Genomic DNA, 13,800 nt, shown 5'->3' on the forward strand with positions numbered 1-13,800 from the left:
GTCTGCGCAAGGATAAAGGAGGGAACATGTGCTTGGAGGTGGAGGATGCACTTGAGGTCTAAAGTGAATATACTGCATCTATATTAATCAATGAGAAGGATGTGGGAGGACAGGGAGATCAGTATGGAAGTGTGCTAATACTCTGTGGCATTTTGATATAAGAATGAGATAGCATTGGATGTCTTAAAGAATACTAAGTTGGATAAATCCCCAGGATATACCTCAAGTTATTGAAAGAGGCCGAAGATGAGCTGTCTGGAGCTTTGACCAAGATCTTCCTGACATCTCTAGGCACAAGTGAGGTCCAGAGGACTAGTGAGAAGCTAATGTTATTCAATTATTCATAATCCTATAAAACTATAGACAATGAGTCTCACATCAGTGACAGGGAAATTAATAGAGATGGTTCTTAAGGGTCGTCATCAGTAGGTTGCATCTAGAATTTTCAGTTGGCAGACGATTTCCCTCTAAGCTGCTCAAACATATTGGGAAATCATATACATGGCAAGTTACAGCAGTGGTTTGCCTTTGCCTTCTGCTGGGTGAGTTTCTTTTAGAGATTACCAGCTCTTAACCCAGCACGGATGGAGAGCGTGCAAGGGAGCCGGCCTGATTCAAACTCCAGACTTCGCACCCTGAAATCCAGCACTGACGCCAATACGCCACCAGCCAGGCAGGTTTAAGGGTAGGTTTTGGAAAACCATAGACTAAATGGTTCCTTAAGGGTATTATAACCAGGGGTGGTAATGGGGATGAGCTCCCACTATCTATTAAATGCTGCATCTCAAATAGCCTCTGATAACCAAGTCCAGCTCCTGGTCTTCACGTGTGGCTTAGCTACCAAGCCTGGTGGAAGCATTTCTACAAAACAGTCAAAGGTGGGTTACTGGCACCTTAAAACCATTCACTTTGGGCTTGTCAGCTGTGGTTGGGAGCCCATCTATAAGGAAAACTCAGATCTCAAATTTCTGCTGCCTTGCAGCTATACCCACACATAGGGAGGGTTTCAGGAGTAAACCCCAAGGAAAAATCCAGAGCTGGAATCCCTAAGGTGGTCCTATGTCTCAAGTTCAATACTGACTGGAGCTCATGCAATGCTGCTAGTGCCAAACTGTATTGGTCTTTGCTGTTCCTTTGGATTCATCAGCTACATGGAGTGAGGGAGCTCCATGGGCAAAGGCTTCCTCTCTATATTGTCTGGTCTGCATACTGGTTTTCAGATCACGTGGACAGCTGGGATGCAACATTCAAGGTCGACCTTGACCAATGGTGGGCCTCAATTAAAAACAGTCAGCTTAGCTTTATGTAGGGCAAGTCATATTTTACTGGAGTTTTTTGAGGAGGTGACAAAAGTGATTGACGGAGGTAGAGCTGTGGATGTTCTCTACATGGATTTTAGTAAGGCATTTGACAAAGTCCCTCATAGGAGGCTTGTCCAGAAGATTAAACTGCATGCGATCATGATGTCTTGGCAGCTTGCCCATAGTGGTTGATGTGACTTATTCTGGCTGGATGCCTTGCCTAGTGGCGTTCCACTGAGATTTTTACAGGACCACTGCTGTTTGTGATCTAGACTGTATAAATGACATGGATGAAAGTGTAGATGGATAGGTTGGTAAATTTACAGATTATATGAAGATTGGTGTAGAAGTGAGTAGTGTAAGGTCTGGCAAAGAATACGGCGGACAGATCAGTTGCAGATATGGGCAAATAAGTGGCAGATGGAGTTTTACCTGGCCCATTGTGAAGTGCTGCATTTGGGAGATCAAATGTGAGGCCATAGTACACTGTTAATGGCATTCCCTTAACAGTGTTGGTGTGCAGAGGGATCTTGAGGTCCAAGTCCATAGTCCCTGGAAGTGTCTGCACAAGTTGATAGGTTTATAATGAAGGCAAATGGCATGTTACCACTTGCTTCATCAGGGTGTCAGTAATGTCAGTGCCTGAGAAGAGCACCTCACAGTATGACTGTCACGTGGACCTCTGTGGGAATATGTAACCATGTGTGGAAATGACTTCCAATATTGGTTGAAGATTGAGTCTGAGCTTCCTGTTTCCTGGAAGTGACTGTTATCCAATCATGCTTGTGATTTCCACCTTGTATTTTCCCTCAGTATCACTCCTCTAACTTGCTGTGATATTTGAATGCATTCAATTAGGGATCAGTCAGTTGTAGAACCAGAGTTAAAAAACATAAAAACAGGTCTTTGGTCCAGATGCCCATATTGACTAAGGTTTGAGTAGAGGCAAATTGGAGACTGAAAGCCTGAGAAGACAGCTCATTCAGGTTCACCAACTGAGTAGAAAAGACAGCAACATAGCAGTTTGGAGCTTTGAGCAGCAGCAAATTTGAGATCAGAAGCCTAAGAAGATGTAGCTCATTCAGATTTGCTGATTGAATTGCAAAGACAACAACTTGCAGCAGTTTGGTGCTTTGAGCAGTGGACAATCAATATGTGGGATTGATCGGCAAGAACAAATTAAAGTAAGATGTGGCAAGCAGAGCAGCTACTGTTGGAGTGGCCATCGTTGGAGTGGTCAGAGTCAGAGTGGATATTTTTAGGCTTTAATTCTTGGAAGCTTCAGCATGGAGAGGTTTCAGTGAAATCTGTTCGCACCTCAACCCATAGTTTATTGTTCTTTTATATTTGCTCAGTTAGAAAAGTAGAGATGCCAGGTAGGATAGTGGAATGCCTCTCTTGCGGGATGTGGGAAGGTGGGTAGGCAGGAAGACCTCCAGTGTCCCTGATAACTACAACTGCAAGAAGTGCATCCAGCTGCAGCTTCTAACACTCTGCGTTGAGTTGGAGTTGGAACAGTATGAACTTCTGTTCATTTGTGAGGCTGAGGTGGTGATAGATAAGACATATAGAGAGGTAGTTACACCCAAGGTGCAGGACAGAGGAAAATGAGCAACAGGGGTTAGGGGAAAGGGGTTAAAGAGCCAGTGCAGAATATCCCTGTGTTAATACCCCTCAACAACAGGTATATCACTTTGGATACTGTTGGGGAGAGGGCAATGACCTAGCACAGGGTGGGGTCTCTGGCACTGAGTCTGACTCTATGACTCAGAAGGGAAGTGGGGGAGAAGAGGCAAGCTCTGGTGACAGGGGATTCGTTAGTTAGGGAAACAGAAAAGGAAACTCTGTGGAGATAACAAGATTCCCGGATGTTATGTTGTCTCCCAGGTACCAGGGTTCGGAATATCTCGGATTGAGTATTAGTAATCTTAATCAGGAAAATGAACAGCTAGAGGTTGTGGTCCACATAGATACCAAGGACATAGGTAGGAAGAGTGACAAGATTCTGCAAAGGGAGTTCAGGAAATTAGGTGCTAAGGGCAGGATGTCCAGGGTTGTGATCTCAGGATTGCTACCCATGCCTCATGCTAGTGATGCCACAACTAGGAAGATCATACAGTTATATCACATGGTTAAGGAGTTGGTGTAGGAGTGAAGGCATAAGATTTTTGGATCATTCTGCTCTCTTCCAGGAAAGGTTGGATCTGTACAGAAGAGATGGTATGCACCTGAACTGGAAGGGGGCTAATGAAGGGTTTGCTTGTGCTGCGTGGTGGTGTTTAAACTAGAGCTGCAGGGGATGGGAACTAAAGTGCCAAAACATTTAGTGGGAAGGTTGTGAAGACAGATCCTGTTAAGATCTCAGAAAGGTCAGGAATCAAAAGGTTGAGCATGGTGTGATGTCCTGAGCATGCGTATATTTCAATGCAAGAAGTATCATAGGAAAGGCTGATGAGCTCAAAGCATGGATCAACACATACAATGTTGATATTGTAGCCATTTGTGAGATTTGGTTGCAGAAGGGGCAGGTCTGGCAGCTCAGTATTCTGGGCTTCCATTGTTTTAGGCATGACAGAATGGGAGAGATTAAAGGAGAAGTGGTGTAGTCAAGGAAAATGTTACAACAGTGCTCAGTTATGACTGACTGGAGAACTGTCTAGTGAGGTGTGGAGCCAAAAGAGATGAGGAAGATCTTAAATTAATTTTTTGCATCTGTATTTACTCAGAAGGTGGACACAGCATGAGGCAAAGTGGCATCAATTTCATGGACCCTATACAGATTACAGAGGAGGAGGTATTTGCTGTCCTGGGGCAAATAAGGGTGGTAAATCCTCAGGGCCTTACAAGCAGTTCCCTCAGACTGGATATACAAATATTTGGATAGACATAGACTAATTAAGGACATTCAGCATGGCTTCATGCGTGGTAGGTTATGTCTTACTAATCTTATAGAGTTTTTCGAAGCTGTTATCATGAAAGTGGATGAAGGCAAGGCAGTGGATATTGTCTACATGGATTTAGCAAGGCATTTGACAAGGTCCCACATTGAAGGTTGGTCAAGAAGGTTCTGTTGCTTGGCTTTCAAGATGAGGTAATAAATTAGATTAGACATTGGCTTTGTGGGAGAGGCCAGAGAGAGAAAGCAGATTGTTGCCTCTCTGACTAGAGGCCTGTGATGAGTGGAGTGCTGCAGGGAATGATGCTGGGTCCATTGTTTGTCATCTATATCAAAGATATGGATGATAATGTGGTTAACTGGATCAGCAAATTTGTGGATGACACTAAGCTTAGGGGTGTAGTGGACAGTAAGGAAAGCTATTATAGCTTGCAGAGGGATCTGCATCACTAGAAAAATGGGCTGAAAATGGCAGACGGAATTGAATGCAGACAAGTGTAAGGTGTTGGCCATTGGTAGAACCCACCAGCCTAGGTCTTAAATGGTGAAGAGTAGGGCACTGAGGAGTGTGGCAGAGCAATGGGATGTGGAATACAGGTCTGTAGTTCATTGGAAGTGATGTTACAGGTAGACAGGGTCATAAAGCTTTTGGCACATTGGGTAGCGTGGAAAATATGCAGCACAATACAGGCGCTTTGGCTCACAAAGCTGTGCCGAACATGTCCTTACCTCAGAAATTACCTAATGGGGTAATTATGTAGTGGTTAGCACAACGCTTTACAGTACAGGTGACCCAGGTTCAATTCTTGCCACTACCGGTAAGGAGTTTGTATGTTCTCCCCTGACCATGTGGATTTCCTCTGGATATTCTGGTTTCCTCCCACAATGCAAAGACATACCAGTCGGTAGGCTAATTTATCATTTAAATTGTCCCGTGATTAGGCTGCCATTAAAATTAGGGGATTGCTGAGTGGCATGGCTTGAGGTGGAAGGGCCTACTCCGCACTGAATCTCAATAAACAAATAAATACAGGAGATAGGATGTAACATTGAAGTTGTACAACCATTAGTGAGGCCTAATTTGGGGTATTACGTGCATCTTTAATAAATACAAGCAGACTTTTTCTACTGAGATTACAACTAGAGGTCATGTGTTAAGGGTTAAAGGTGAAAAGATTAAGGGCACCCTGACAGAAACTTTTTCTCGCAGAGGGTCATGAAAGTGTGGAACGAACTGCCAGCACAAGTAGTGCATGCCAGCTCGATTTCAATGAAGTTTGGTTAGGTACACGAATGGTAGGGGTATGGATGGCCATGGTCCCTGTGCAGGTTGATGGGAGTAGGCAGTTTAAATGATTCAGCATGGACTAGTTTGGCCAAAGGGGTTGTTTCTGTGTTGTACTTTTCTATGACTCTCTGCCCATTTGAGGTTGTCCTATTGGTCTGCACTTGGCTACATCGCTCTAAACATTCCTATCCATTTGTCTGTCCAAACATGTTCTAAACCAGGCATGGGCAAACTACGGCCCGCGGGCCATATGCGGCCCGTTAAGCTTTTTAATCCGGCCCGCAGAACTTGATGAAATTATATTAATAAACCTTGTTAACGTTTTTTTCCCCGCAATTCTGTCGTTTTCCCAACTGATGACGCACTCAATATACATTTGTGGCGACCCATTTCCTGGCACATCCGAACCGGCTCACGTTCCGGCTAAGGGAGGTAGCCTGCGGGGATTTGCGAGCACAGAGCTTTGGAGCCTCTGCGCAGGGGGGGCAGGTTGAGGGAGGCTTAAAGTGAGGCTGGGGATTTCGAATAAAGTTTTTTTCTTCGACTGCAGTTACCGACTCCGTGTCGTAATTTTAGCGCTGCATGTAGCACACCGCTACACATTGACCTTTGTTGAGGTGCAGCGTATTACTCCACATTTGCGCTTTACTCTTTGTTCGGCTGGACCTATTTGTGTGAACAGGCGTTCAGCGTCATGACCATCAACAAAGCCAGCCACAGATCCAAGTTAACTGACCAACACCTCAGATCCATCCTGAGAATCGCCACAACAAAACTAAATCCAGACTTTGATGCGCTGGCTAAAAAGGGAGACCAACAACACTGTTCCCACTGAAATTAAAAATAAGTTTCTTCGTTGTGTTATGTAAAAAATGCATTTGAAAATATTTTTTTCAATAAGCCTTACATGTTACATATCATTTCTAACAGAAATGATACGTTCTCAAAATAAAAAATGCGCACCAGATCAAATAACGCGCTCCGCATACTGTTCTGTCATTGTGCAGGTCGTTGTTGAGTTTTGGCACAGGGGACAATTGAATAAGAAGGAGCAGGACAAGTAGACCTGCATCTCCTACCGTTTTTGAAATAAAGAACAATCAGGAGGAGAGTGATGATGATAATATCTTGAAGGATAACAGAATTTTCAGTGCTTTAGAATAATAACTGTTACTATTTAAAAAAGCTGTATTTTATTCATTTAATTTTCAGTGTTTTAAAAGTCATTTCAATAAATAGCTAAATACCATGGGACTTCAAAGACAGATATTTTGTTGTAATGCATGTGTTCATTTTCAATTGAAATTAAAGCACATGTTTTCTACATATCCCATGATATTTTATTTTCTCTTATGAGGTGTATTACCAAAACACTCCGTCCATCTGCTCCTGGTCCGGCCCCCCTGTCAAATCTTAGAACCCTTTGTGGCCCTCAAGTCAAAAAGTTTGCCCACCCCTGTTCTAAACAGTATAATTTTACCCACCTCCACTAATTCTTCTGGCAACTTGTGCCACATATCTCCTGCCCTCTGTGTGAAGAAACTGTAAATCAGGTCCTTCTTAAAACTTTCCCCTCTCACCTTAAACCAGTTTTAAACTCTCCTATCATGGGAAAAAGACAGAGACCTTTCATCTTATCTATACTCCTCATAATTTTACAAAGATCTATAAGGTCACTGCTCAGCTTCCTGCATTCTGAGAAAATGTCCCAGCCTACCAAGCCTCTCCTTATGACTCAAACCATTCAGACCCATCAACGTACTTGTGTATCTTTTCCTGCTTGACATCCTTCCTATAGCTGAATAACCAGAAATGCACACAATACTTCCAGTGTGGCCTCACTAACAAATTAAACACTTATAACATGACATTGCAACTCTTGTAAAGCCCTGACTGATGATGCAAACATGCCAAATGTTTTCTTCCCCACCCTGTCCAGTCATTGTGCTGGGTTGAAGGAGCCTTTCCAATGACAGCTATTTCTGTGTCATTGGTTATGGATGGATGTCTAAAATCCTGCTGGAACTAACATCTGGTAATGTGGACAAGCCCTGGTCAGTTAATGAGTGTCTGTGCTACTGGCAGTGGCCAGGATATCCTGCATGCAGTGCAGTACTAGAGGGCAATGGTCCCAAGCCTTTGCTTTCCGGGAGTGTGTCCCAACTTACACTGGATCTGCACTGGCTGAACTGGCAAGGTGATCGAGGAGCTGGGAATGCCCTATAGACAAATGATGGAGTGTCACAAAACCCAGGCAGACACAAATCTGAGCCAGTTAGTTTATTTTCGAAAATACAACTGTTAGAAATTCAAGCTCTCCCATAGGTCTGGGTCTGTGCCACGAGTAAAGAGATGGGAAGCCTGAAACTATAGATAACCAGAAACAGAAAAAACCTACCTCCCGCCAGGGCAGGAAGCAGATTAAGCATAAAATCTTTCCTAAATTTAACTATTTTTAATATTGAGCCAGTTTGAAAATTAGAGAAACAAGATAGATAATTTCTTTATACATTGTGCAAATTGAATCTGGTATCAGTTACATTGCCACATCTACACACATCAGTTTGTAAAGACTCTAAGAGGAGAAGGCTAGGGCAGTCCTGCAGGAAGATCCAAGCAGGATGTTGAAAGAACACTCAAGGTGTCCAGTGAGTGGTCATGTGTCTCAGCAACCAACATAAACAATGCAACAAAAATCAGCCTATCAAATCAACTGAGGATGACACTCTCAGTCAGTCTGAGACCGACTCGATCATTCTCAGTCAGTCTGGCACAGAGCTTGATTATTCTTAGTCACTGAGCCCAGGGAGGGAAGGAAGATATTATTATTATCAGGGAGGGGTAGAATACTGTAGGGAAACCTTCCCTCATGCAGAGTACAGAACTGGTGCTTTTACTACATTGGCCAGTGGCAATGTCAATCAAAAGTCCAATGGCAATGAAAGGAACACCAAGGTAATATAAAATACAATAAACATCTGTTGCCTTACAATACACAAACAAACAGTTAGTAACATTGGATTAAATAATGAACGAACCTATGAATGTACAAAAGGGCTAACAGTGGTCAGCCAGACAGGCTGGTACTCTCCAGTAACTGCCTTTCCTCTGTGCAGCCTGGTTGTGTGGAGTAGTGGCGAGGACTATGTGCTCTCTTTGGGAGGGGGAGTGGGTGGGGACTGTGTGCTGGTGGCAGTTTTGATAGAGTTCAGGGTTTTGCTGAGCCAGGAGTTTTTAGTGGCTTGAATCTCATTGAGCAGAGTTCCCCGGTGGTGCTCCAGCTCCTGTTAAAAGAACACACAACAGAGAAGGAATTTAGCTCCACATTCGCACATGGGGGTGGAGAGGGAACATCAACACAATTGTACTTGTATACATATTGAATAGATGGAGGCAGTGGAGAAAGAGAGAGAGAAATCTTCAGAGGGGGAAGAGATAGGAGAGAGAGAAAAGGAGAGGGGGAGGGAGAGAAGAGAGAGGGGGAGAAGAAAGGGATAGGAGAGGGAGAGAGGGAGAAATAGGAGAGGGGAGATAGGGGTGAAAGGGGGAGAGGGGGAGAATGGGGAATGAGGGGGAGAGAGGGGTGTGAGAGTGGGAGAGGGGAGAGAGGGGTGAGAGAAGGGTGAGAGAATGTGAGGGGGGAGAGAGAGAGAGAGAGAGAGGGGAGAATACAGAGGGGCTGGGGAGGAAATAGAGAAACAGTGGGAGGGAAAGGGGGAGGAGAGAGGGATGGGGAAGAGAGGGAGAGTAGGAGAGGAGAAGTACAAGGTAAGAAATGGTGAAATAGTGAGAAAGACAGAATGTGAAAGAGAGAAAGGGAGCAACGGTGAGAAATGCAGAGATATAGTGAAGGACGTTCCCCTGAATAATAAGTATACCATCCTGGATACTGTTGGCGGGGATGACTGACAAAGGGTGATCCACGGTAGCAGGACTTCCAGCAATGAGTCTAACCCTGTGGTGCAGAAGGATGGGACGGAGAAGAGAACAGCTGTCACATTGGGGACTCTATAATTCGGGGAGCAGACAGGAGATTTTGTGGACATGAGAAAGACACCCACATGGTTTATTGCCTCCCAGGTGCCAGGGTCTGGGATGTCTCTGACCAGGTCCACGACATCCTGGTACAAGAGGGAAAGCAACCAGAAGTCGTGATACATGTTGGTACCAATGACATAGGCAGGGAGAGGGATGAGGTCCTGAAGTGTGAGTTTCGGGAACTAGGCAGAAGGCTGGAGAACAGGACCTCAAGGGTGGCGTTCTCAGGATTACTGCCAGTGAAACGTGATAGTGATGATAAGAATTGGAGGAGATGGCAGTTGAATGTGTGGCTGAGGAGTTGGTGCAGGGTCAGGGTTTTACATTTTTGGATCATTAGGATCTCTTCTGGGAAAAGTGGGACCTGTACAGATTGGATGGGTTACATCTGAACTCGAGGGGGAGCAATATCCTTGCAGGTAGGTTTGCTAGGTTCTGAAGGGTTTAAACTAATTTGCAAGGGGGATGGGACCCACAGCGATAGAGCAGTGGAAGAAATGCATGGAGTAAAGCTAGATCTAACATACAGAGAGGCTTTGAGCAAAGGGAAGCAGAATAAAGGGTGTAAAGGGAGTAAGGTAGAAGGAATAAAGTGTGTGTACTTCAATGCAAGAAGCATCAGGAATAAAGGTGATGAATTGAGAGCTTGGATACATACATGGAATTATGATGTAGCAGCCATTATGGAGACTTGGCTGGCACCAGGGCAGGAAAGGACTCTCAATATTCCTGGATTTCAGTGCTTTAAAAGGGATGGGGGGGTAAGGGGAGGAGGGGTGGCATTACTGGTCAGGGATACAATTACAGTTATAGAAAGGGTGGGTAACATATCAGGATCCTCTTTTGAGTCAGTATGGGTGGAAGTCAGGAACAGGAAGGGAGCAGTTACTCTAATGGGAGTATTCTATAGGCCCCCTGGTAGCAGCAGAGATACCGAGGAGCAGATTGGGAGGCAGATTTTGGAAAGGTGCAAAAATAACAGGGTTGTTATCATGGGTGACTTTAACTTAATATTGATTGGTACCTGATTAGTTTCAATGGTATAGACAGGGCAGAGTTTGTTAAGTGTGTCCAGGATGAATTCCTGTCACAGTTATGTTGACAGGCCGACTGGGGAAGTGCCATACAAGATCTAGTATTAGGTAATAAACCAGGTCAGGTCACAGATCTCTCAGTGGGTGAGCATCTGGGGGACAGTGACTACTGGTCCCTGGCCTTTAGCGTTATCATGGAAAAGGATAGAATCAGAGAGGACAGGAAATTTTTTAATTGGGGAAGGGCAAATTATGAGGCTATGAGGCTAGAACTTGCGGCTGTGAATTGGGATGATGTTTTTGCAGAGAAATGTACTATGGACATGTGGTCGATATTTAGGGATCTCTTGCAGGATGTTAGGGATAAATTTGTGCCCGTGAGGAAGATAAAGAATGGTAGGGTGAAGGAACCATGGGTGACAAGTGAGGTGGAGAATCTAGTCAGGTGGAAGAAGGCAGCATACATTAGGTTTAGGAAGCAAGGATCAGATGGGTCTATTGAGGAATATAGGGTAGCAAGAAAAGAGCTTAAGAAAGGGTTGAGGAGAGCAAGAAGGTGGCATGAGAAGGCCTTGGAGAGTAGGATAAAGGAAAACCCCAAGGCATTCTTCAATTATGTGAAGAACAAAAGGATGACTGGAGTGAAGGTAGGACCGATTAGAGATAAAGGTGGGAAGAAGTGCCTGGAGGCTGTGGAAGTGAGTGAGGTCCTCAATAAATACTTCTCTTCGGTATTCACCAATGAGAGGGAACTTGATGACAGTGAGGACAATATGAGTGAAGATGATGTTCTGGAGTATGTTGATATTAAGGGAGAGGAGGTGTTGGAGTTGTTAAAATACATTAGGACGGGTAAGTCCCAGGACCTGATGGAATATTCCCCAGGCTGCTGCACGAGGCGAGGGAAGAGATTGTTGAGCCTCTGGCCAGGATCTTTATGTCCTCGTTGTCCACGGGAATGGTACCAGAGGATTGGAGGGAAGCGAATGTTGTCCCCTTGTTCAAAAAAGGTAGTAGGGATAGTCCGGGTAATTATAGACCAGTGAGCCTTATGACTGTGGTAGGAAAGCTGTTGGAAAAGATTCTTAGAGATAGGATGTATGGGCATTTAGGGAATCATGGTCTGATCAGGGACAGTCAGCACAGCTTTGTGAAGGGCAGATTTTGTCTAACAAGCCTGATAGAGTTCTTTGAGGAGGTGAGCAGGCATATAGATGAGGGTAGTGCAGTGGATGTGATCTCTCATGGATTTTAGTCAGGCATTTGACAAGGTTCCACACAGTAGGCTTATTCAGAAAGTCAGAGGGCATGGGATCCAGGGAAGTTTGGCCAAGTGGATTCAGAATTGGCTTGCCTGCAGAAGGCAGAGGGTCATGGTGGAGGGAGTATATTCGGATTGGAGGGTTGTGTCTAGTGGTGTCCCACAAGGATCGGTTCTGGGACCTCTACTTTTTTTTAATTTTTATTAACGACCTGGACGTGAAGATAGAAGGGTGGGTTGGCAAGTTTGCAGACGACACAAAGGTTGGTGTGCTGTAGATAGTGTAGAGGATTGCCGAAGATTGCAGAGAGACATTGATAGAATGCAAAAGTGGGCTGAGAAGTGGCAGATGGAGTTCAACCCAGTGAAGTGTGAGATGGTACACTTTGGAAGGACAAACTCCACGACAGAGTACAAAGTAAATGGCAGGATACTTGGTAGCGTGGAGGAGCATAGGGATCTGGGGGTACATGTCCACAGATCCCTGAAAGGTGCCTCACAGGTAGATTCAGTAGTTAAGAAAGTTTATGGGTTGTTAGCTTTCATAAGTCAAGGGATAGAGTTTAAGAGTCGCGGGGTAATGATGCAGCTCTATAAAACTTTGGTTAGGCCACACTTGAGAGTACTGTGTCCAGTTTTGGTCGCCTCACTATAGGAAGGATGTTGAAGCATTGCAAAGGGTACAGAGGAGATTTACCAGGATGCTGCCTGGTTCAGAGAGAATGCATTATCATCAGAGATTAAGGGAGCTAGGACTTTACTTTCTGGAGAGAAGGAGGATGAGAGGAGACATGATAGAGGTATATAAGATATTAAAAGGAATAGATAGAGTGGACAGACAGCAACTCTTCCCCAGGGCACAAGAGGACATGGCTTTAAGGTAAGGGGAGAGAAGTTCAAGGGGGATATTAGAGGAAGGTTTTTCACTCAGAGAGTGGTTGTTACGTGGAATGCACTGCCTAGTGGAGGCAAATACACTAGTGAAATTTAAGAGACTACTAGACAGGTATATGGAGGAATTTAAGGTGGGGGGTTATATGGGAGGCAGGGTTTAAGGGTCAGCACAACATTGTGAACCGAAGGGCCTGTACTGTGCTGTACTATTCTATGTGAGTGAGTGAGGAATAAAACATGAATGAGAAAGACTGAGATGGGACTTGGCCAGAGAATTGAGAGAGAGTGGAAGTAAGAGTATGTGAGACTTAGAGAACAAGAGAGAGTGAATGTGACTGCAATGAGATAGGAGAACATGAGTGATTGGAAGAGAAAGTATTTAAGAAGAGGAAGAAGACAAAAATGAGATAACATAAAGAACATTTAAGATGGAGAGAGAGAGAGAGCATGAGTGATGACAATGACTGAGAGAATGTTAAAAAAGCAATATGCAGGAGAGAGGGAGGAAGGGAGAGAAAGGAGAGAGAGGGGAGAGAGAGGGGAAAGAGAGAAGAGAGAGGAGGTAGCCTTTCACCAGTAGCTGGTTCAGCTGTTACCTTCTTGTTGAACTGGTACCTGTATTTTGCATTTAGCCTCCACGAGCTGTAGTTTGGTCTGTGCGAGCTCCAGTTCCATCTCTCTCAGCTGTTTCTTTAGGAGTTCCTTCTCTTCATCCACATCCTGGTGCACATTGGCCTGCCCAGGCTCTGGGATCAGCTCGCCGTCCTTTCTGAAGAGCTCGCAGCACCGCTCACAAGTCAGCACCTTACCCTGATGGTCGAACAAAGCACTCCATCAACAGGCTCTTCAATTTTGAAAGGCAGAGCTAAAACTTCCCACCCTCGCACTCTTCCAGGTGAAGAGATGCGTTCCAGAGCAAGAAGACAGAACTGGGCAGTTGGGAGATGACTGTCCACACAGCAGCTGTGAAAATCCAGAGATCTCCGAATTATGAGTTACTGAGACTAGGAAGCAATTAAAACTCACAAACCTAAACTGTTAAGAATATAAGGTTTGACAAGATTGTAAAAAACATGTTACAGTGGGAG

At 44.6% G+C, this 13,800-nt stretch overlaps 1 protein-coding gene across 5 annotated transcripts in view; it reads right to left on the minus strand.

The window, feature by feature from the left end:
- Window positions 1–7,750: 7,750 nt before the first annotated feature.
- LOC132402205 (rab GTPase-activating protein 1-like) overlaps window positions 7,751–13,800 on the minus strand; it is a 570,990-nt gene continuing 564,940 nt past the window's right edge. For all 5 annotated transcript variants that reach the window (XM_059984929.1, XM_059984928.1, XM_059984931.1 and 2 more), the window contains 2 exons: window positions 13,328–13,522; window positions 7,751–8,769 (listed from right to left, as the gene is read on the minus strand). In XM_059984929.1, coding sequence (XP_059840912.1) covers window positions 8,629–8,769; window positions 13,328–13,522 — 336 coding nt within the window. In that variant the 3' untranslated portion in view covers window positions 7,751–8,628. The remainder of the gene's footprint in view (window positions 8,770–13,327; window positions 13,523–13,800) is intronic.

This window comes from Hypanus sabinus, chromosome 11 (assembly GCF_030144855.1).
Source record: "Hypanus sabinus isolate sHypSab1 chromosome 11, sHypSab1.hap1, whole genome shotgun sequence".
NCBI classification, from domain to species: Eukaryota; Metazoa; Chordata; class Chondrichthyes; order Myliobatiformes; family Dasyatidae; genus Hypanus; species Hypanus sabinus.